The sequence below is a fragment of the Sinocyclocheilus anshuiensis genome, unplaced genomic scaffold, assembly GCF_001515605.1.
Source record: "Sinocyclocheilus anshuiensis isolate Anshui unplaced genomic scaffold, SAMN03320099.WGS_v1.1 scaffold1609, whole genome shotgun sequence".
Lineage (NCBI taxonomy): Eukaryota > Metazoa > Chordata > Actinopteri > Cypriniformes > Cyprinidae > Sinocyclocheilus > Sinocyclocheilus anshuiensis.
The window spans coordinates 319,569-326,389 of NW_015540958.1; the positions used below are offsets into that span (position 1 = coordinate 319,569).

General features: G+C 38.9%; 2 protein-coding genes across 3 annotated transcripts in view; both read left to right on the forward strand.

Moving 5' to 3' along the window:
* The first annotated feature begins 344 nt into the window (after window positions 1-344).
* Window positions 345-3,573, forward strand: LOC107690004 (ER lumen protein-retaining receptor 2-like). The gene is made up of 5 exons (XM_016488231.1): window positions 345-576; window positions 1,421-1,521; window positions 1,670-1,828; window positions 2,182-2,434; window positions 3,521-3,573. Exons 1-5 carry the CDS (start codon window positions 486-488, stop codon window positions 3,553-3,555), a joined length of 639 nt encoding a protein of 212 aa, XP_016343717.1. The 5' UTR covers window positions 345-485; the 3' UTR covers window positions 3,556-3,573.
* Window positions 3,574-5,852: 2,279 nt separating this feature from the next.
* Window positions 5,853-6,821, forward strand: part of LOC107690005 (C-Jun-amino-terminal kinase-interacting protein 4-like) — a 30,502-nt gene continuing 29,533 nt past the window's right edge. For both annotated transcript variants that reach the window (XM_016488234.1, XM_016488233.1), the window contains exon 1: window positions 5,853-6,402. In XM_016488234.1, the coding sequence (XP_016343720.1) occupies window positions 6,103-6,402 (300 nt within the window). In that variant the 5' untranslated portion in view covers window positions 5,853-6,102. The remainder of the gene's footprint in view (window positions 6,403-6,821) is intronic.

Here is a 6,821-nt window from a genome sequence, read left to right on the forward strand (position 1 = left end):
CTTCACTATGGAACCCATTTTGAAGACCTGTAGACTGTATAGGGACGATTGAAAAAAAAGTTAGGCTATAACAAACTGTCTATCTGTCTGTCTCTCTGTCTGTCTGTCTATATATCTATCTATCTGTCTGTCTGTCTGTCTGTCTGTCTGTCTATCTATCTATCTATCTGTCATGTATTCTTCGTAAAACTACGTAATGTTATTTTGATTATTTTTCGATAGTAACTATGTTTACCATAGTAATTTTTGTAAGGGAGCCTCAGTGGGCGTGGCCAGAGTCCACGGCCGCATGAACTACTATTCCCAGAATTCATTGTGGTTTCGCAGTTGGCCACGTCACGTCCACAGGCCACGTCGCCCCTCTTTCGCCATATTTTGTGGAGGAATGCTGTGGAGGAGAGCGGCATTGAGCCGGTTCATAGCTATCGCACTCACCCCGAGCTCTCTTTCACACCACTAAACCCAGCCAGAGCGAGAAAGACATCATGAACGTCTTTAGGCTGACTGGAGATCTGTCTCATCTAGCTGCCATCATCATCCTCCTGCTCAAGATATGGAAGAGCAGGTCCTGCGCAGGTGAGCTGAACTCACACAAAAACATACTTTCCTAATATGTGTCATTCTTAATATGTGTATTTACGAAAGATAGAGGAGACTTTAGACTGGGTTGAGCTGTCGGAAAAGTCTTGTGAATTTGTATTCAAGCATGAAGCATAAAATGAAGTGCAGTTTGTGTAGCATTCAGGCTAATGGGTTAGCTTGACTTGAAAGCAGTTGAAGGCTAGGTTTTTGTTGAATTTGACAATGAAAATTATGTTTAAATGGACGGATCAGTATGTATTTAACATGTTGTGATCGTTAATGTTTTGCATACTGATTTGAAGGATATCAAACATCACAGGCTTGTTCTGAGTGACTGAAATAGCTGAAACTTGTGGCCTAGTTACTAACTGCAGTTTAATAATAGTTTGTTATTTATATATATATATATATATATATATATATATGCGCGCTCTATCAACCATCTCGTCATTCATACTGTGCATTTGACTATGTAGAGGACAATTTGCATCTTCATACGCTGCGTTGTGAGAGTCAAAAGGGCTTTTTTTCGTATGCTTAATGTCATACGTTTTAAATTCTCATACTCATACGTGCCTAAAGTGCATTGCATTCCTTGATTTGACGTGGCAGTGCATGTAGTTAAGTGTGGGCTTTGCAAGGATGGGTCATCTGGGTAGACTAGATACATTTGATTATATACTAATATACTAGATACAATCAGACTTTTGATTTACAGAGATATAGAGAACCTAGATGCAACTCTTTTGGACTGTTTATGAGTTCGGTATTCTGCTGCTGTGTTCTCTTATTTACTTGTAAGTTGCAGTTGTCCGAGTGCAAATATTTTTGCCCTCAGGTATCTCTGGGAAGAGCCAGATACTCTTTGCCTTGGTGTTCACCACTCGGTACCTGGATCTCCTGACATCCTTCATTTCTCTATACAACACTTGCATGAAGGTAAAGGCATAGAAAAACATGCACACATCAATGGATTTGTCAATCTTAAATATCAGTGATTGTTTTGTCACATCGGCGTAAACAGGTTTATATGTGCTCTGAGCTTTTGTAGTTAAACAGTTTCTTTGTTTCTGTGCTGTGAAAACAGGTTATCTATGTCGGATGTGCCTATGCCACAGTCTACCTGATCTACGTAAAGTTCAGGGCAACTTATGATGGAAACCACGACACTTTCAGAGTTGAGTTTCTTGTGGTTCCAGTGGGAGGTCTTGCCTTTCTAGTCAACCACGACTTCTCTCCTTTGGAGGTGAGTATTAGAGTCTTCACTGCACTTGAGCATTTGACCATCATAAATGTTATTCTTGCCAGTTTTGATTTTAACCTTTATTAAACACCTGCAAATAACAACAGGCATTATCGTTGTTAAACACAACCATAATAATTCCAAGCAGTATGCACTGAAAGAGAAATATACATACACACAAATAAAATGTATTAAAAAAATGAATAAAAGCAATTACTTGCAAATAATAAACACTGAAATAAATAAAAGCAAATTACAACTTGTTAAAGACAGTTGGTTTAAAAATGAAAATTCTCTAATTATTTGCTTACCCTCAAGCTGTTTCAAACCTGTATCAATTTTTGTTTTCTTATCAGATTCTGTGGACCTTTTCCATCTACCTTGAGTCTGTGGCCATCCTGCCTCAGCTGTTTATGATTAGCAAGACCGGAGAGGCCGAGACCATCACTACCCACTATCTGTTCTGCCTGGGGGTCTACCGCACCCTCTACCTCTTCAACTGGATCTGGAGGTTCTACTTTGAGGGCTTCTTTGACATGATTGCTATCGTGGCAGGGGTCGTCCAGACTATTCTCTATTGTGACTTCTTCTACCTTTACATCACAAAAGGTGAGTTTAAACCTTTTTAAGGACCTTGGGTGTGAGTGACATCTACTTGATGAGTCATGATGAACTTAAAGTCAGCATGAGATTAAAATTGCCCCATTTACTTTCTTAAAACACATTGCTGATTGAATTGAAAATGGAATTTTATGACTTGTCTTTAATTCAGAATTTAAAACATCTAAGGTACAGTTTACCTTGTTGTGAGATTAATGTTTCTTCATCACAACAGATTTGGAGAAATGTAGCTTTACATCACTTGCTCACCAATGGGTCCTCTGCAGTGAATGGGTGCCGTCAGAATGAGAGTCCAAACAGCTGATAATGTAATCGCAATAATGTAATCCACACGACTCCAGTTCATCAGTTAACGTCTTGTGAAGTGAAAAGCTGCATATTTGTAAGAAACCAATCCATCATTAAGATGTGGCTAAAATACGAATCCGTAATATTGCTTTCTCCAGTAAAAAAGTTGTTGTCTGAATCAGGAGAGAAATATGCACAGATTAAGCAGCGATGCAATACATGCAAAAATGGTCCAAAACATGTGCTCATAGATTTTGAGAGGACAATAGGGTATGGACGTTTACACTGGAGGAAGAGCTATTATGGATTGCATTTTCCATATTTTGACCAGACTCAACAGTTTAAAGTAAAAAAAAAAAAACAATAATGGATTCGTTTCTTACAAACACGCCACTTTTCACTTTATAAGACATTATTATTGGACTGGAGTCATGTGGATTATTGTGATGTTTTAATCAGCTGTTTGGACTCTCATTCTGACGGCACCCATTCACTGCAGAGGATCCATTGGTGAGCAAGTGATGAAATGCTACATTTCTCCAAATCTGTAGCAGAAATCTTTGATAGCCTAAAGGGGAGTACATTTTCAGCTTATTTTCATTTTAAGGTGAACTATTACTTTAGGAAAGGTACCTATGTGAATCCTTCAACATTAATGCATGTATTCATTGAAGTTTAAGCACTTGTTTGGCCTCCATTTTTAGGATTTGACATGTTTTAGGATAAAGAAAGTCCTCTTCCTGCTTCATTTTCTGACTTTCTTTTTTTCTTTTGTCTGGTCCACAGTGCTGAAAGGAAAGAAGCTGAGTCTACCAGCCTAAGTGCCAAAGAACAGAGAGTTGTGTCTCCATCAGACTTATAGAGGGGCACAAGCCAATGATGCCACTGCAAGATGCCCAAGACAAAGAACGCATAACGCCAGTTCAATCACTGATTTATTTCTCTCCGTCTGGACGCCAACCATCCCCTTACAGAAACGAGGACGTTTTTGCAAACTTTTCTTCTGTCTCTAGCATCTTGCAATACTTTTTTTTATTGCTATTGAAAAGAAAAAGAAGAAAAAAAACTTTTCTATATGCAAGGTGTATTGAAATATTGAACAGTGCATTGTACGTTAATGTTAAATGCGTCATTGTAAATTTGTCCATGATTGGAAATAGTTCCCAGTAGGGCTGCACGATAAATCGCATGCGATATTTATCGTGCATCTTATTAGTAAAGCCGGTTCTGTAATCAGCGGTAAATCTCCATCACCTGTGTGCTTTCACATTGAGCAGCATTAACTACACAGAGCCGTTGTTCACTGACGAGTTGCGCAAAACCACGTCCATATTTGCGCGATTTTTTGCGCTGCTCGTCAGTGAACAACGGCTCTGTGTAGTTAATGCTGCTCAATGTGAAAGCCCGCAGGTGATGGAGATTTACCGCTGATTACAGAACCGACTTTCTGACAAGATGCGCATTAAATATCGCATGCGATTTATCGTGCAGCCCTAGTTCCCAGTGTCGAATACGTTTGCGGTTCTTTCCTGATTTAAGAGGGGGGAAAAATGAAATGTTTGTTCATGAATTCAAATTATTATATCCCTTTTTTTTTTTTTTATTTCCCCACATTGTACATGTGGTAAAATCATCCTTTGTTTCAATTAACAGTTTTGCCACCAATGAAAATTGTTTTCAAAAAGAAAGTCTTTTCATTTTTTTCCACTTAAATGCCTTATTTGTATTTCAGTTTATGTACATAACTATTCTTGTTGATGCCCCCATAGCAACGAGTCAACTGTAAATAAGAGAGTGTTTCATATTTCATTCAGCACAATTCTCTTTGTGTGACTCGTATCATTTTTTTAGGACGCAACATTTGTCAATGATATGCGATATTACAGCAAGGTTGTTTAAATATTCAGTTATTACCTGCAAACATCAGCTTGTTGAAATGCAGTAATATATGGTAAGATCATTAAATCTGGTGGTGTGGATTCTGTCAAAGCACATTTTGGAGTGAGTTTTGTAGTGTAGATTTTTTTTTTAATGGACTACAACTTGTTTTCTTTAAGTTCAACATCCCCAATGTTTACCCCTCTCGAGTCATTCCTGTAGGGTTTACAGTTATTTTTTTAGTTTTTACATGTCTTCAATAAATATTTTAAGGGACACGATTTGTGTGTTATTCCTTTGGTGTTACTTAATTTATTCCACTTGTTCCATGTAAACTTTCAATAATTATGGTAATAAAAACTGCATGCATAATTATGAATAAATGTTGAAAATGCTGTTTACATGGAGCATATCACATAAGTTTAAAAAAATGTATTTTTTACACGCACTTAACGGCAGAACGATATTTAATTTAACAGTATGTTGCGGTCAAGCATTTACGACGTCTAATGCCTCTTAACGAGTATTTTTCATTGTAAGTTTATTTCCAGTAGTCTGCTTTGTACAATGCATTCAAATACGTAAATACGCATTTTGTTTTTTGCATAGATTTGACAGTTCAGCTGTATCATTTGTAATTATAAAATAATAGAGACTATGCAGAGGCCATGACTAAAAAAAAAAATGAAACGTTTTAATCAAAAGTGCCACCACTAACTGACACATGCCTATCAGGAATTACATATAAATATAAACTGTCATGAGAAAATGCCACAAACCATTATAAAGTGATGTCTACTATTCTAACGTGCTTTATGAAACTTACACCAACCATTCAGAAGTGTCCCTGACCTCGACACTAGGCTTTTCACAACGCAATGTAATGCAAGTCTAGATGCTATATTAAACAAAGTTTACTTATTACAGCTAATTACCACTTGAGGCGACCGCAATTTTGACGCAATTTTTGATTGCGACTATTTATTACTATTTTTAAATTACATTTTATTTCCTTTGTGAACTGAATATTAACCCCCATAATTAACACTCTAGTTATCAAATTAATTATTATCAATAATTAAATGATTAATTCCAGAGTGGGAATTGTGCTATTTAAAAATATATATATATAAAACATAAATAAATAAGATAATGTCAAGTCATGTTGTGGGACAGGTTTTGCCCTATCATGTCTCAAGAATAATTATCACGGTATACCGTGTTACGGTACCCAGCGTGACGTCACCGCGCAATTGTCTAGTCAACAGCTCAGCTGTTGTGTGCGACCGCGGGAAAAAAAAAAATACTCCACGTAATACATCGGCCGGTTCCAGGAAGGGACTCTGGACTTCCGTGGGGCCATTGTGGCCGTGTTTCGGAGAACATAACGGGAATACATCAGCTTTCGTTCTTCAGATATAAACCGAGACACATTCGTCTGGAACAGCGGAGGTTTAGATCTAGGACAGTCTCCCTGGAGAGGAAGGAAAATGGAGCTAGATGACGGAGCTGTGTACCAGGACGATCCGGGCACATCGGCGATCATGTCGGAGAGGGTCTCGGGCCTGGCCAACTCCATCTACCGCGAGTTCGAGAGGCTCATCCGCAAATACGACGAGGACGTGGTGAAGGAGCTGATGCCGCTGGTCGTGGCGGTGCTGGAGAACCTCGACTCGGTGTTCGCCGAGAACCAGGAGCACGAGGTGGAGCTGGAGCTCCTCAAGGAGGATAACGAGCAGTTGATCACTCAGTACGAGCGCGAGAAAGCGCTCAGGAAACACGCCGAGGAGGTGAGTGCACGAGGAGGTTTAGCGCCTAACATCATCTTCATCATCGGGAGCCTGGCATCTGTTTTCTTGCAGCATCTTCACAGCAGCAGCAGCCACGCTTTTTCATGCCTTGTCAAGCCAGTGCTGCCCTTTGAGGGTGAATCAGCCTTGGTCCTTAAGTGAATAAAGATATAAAATGCATTTCGACGTGCTTCAGGTCATCATTATGCCCTCTGATTGTCTGTCTGGTCCGCGCTGATGGTTAGAATTTAAAGGGATAGTTCACCCAAAAATGAAAATGTGATGTTTATCTGCTTACCCCCAGGGCTTCCAAGATGTAGGTGACTTTGTTTCTTCAGTAGAACACATTCGATGATTTTTAACTCCAGCCGTTGCAGTCTATCAGTCGTATAATGCATGGCAATGGTAACAAAATCTAC

What these genes read in the sequence shown, in the direction of transcription:
- LOC107690004 (XM_016488231.1), top strand. Translation starts at nt 486, where the DNA reads ATGAACGTCTTTAGGCTGACTGGAGATCTGTCTCATCTAGCTGCCATC. An exon ending in GAAGAGCAGGTCCTGCGCAG is followed by an intron (nt 577 to 1,420) that starts GTGAGCTGAACT and finishes TTTTGCCCTCAG; the next exon opens with GTATCTCTGGGAAGAGCCAG. An exon ending in CTACCTTTACATCACAAAAG is followed by an intron (nt 2,435 to 3,520) that starts GTGAGTTTAAAC and finishes TCTGGTCCACAG; the next exon opens with TGCTGAAAGGAAAGAAGCTG.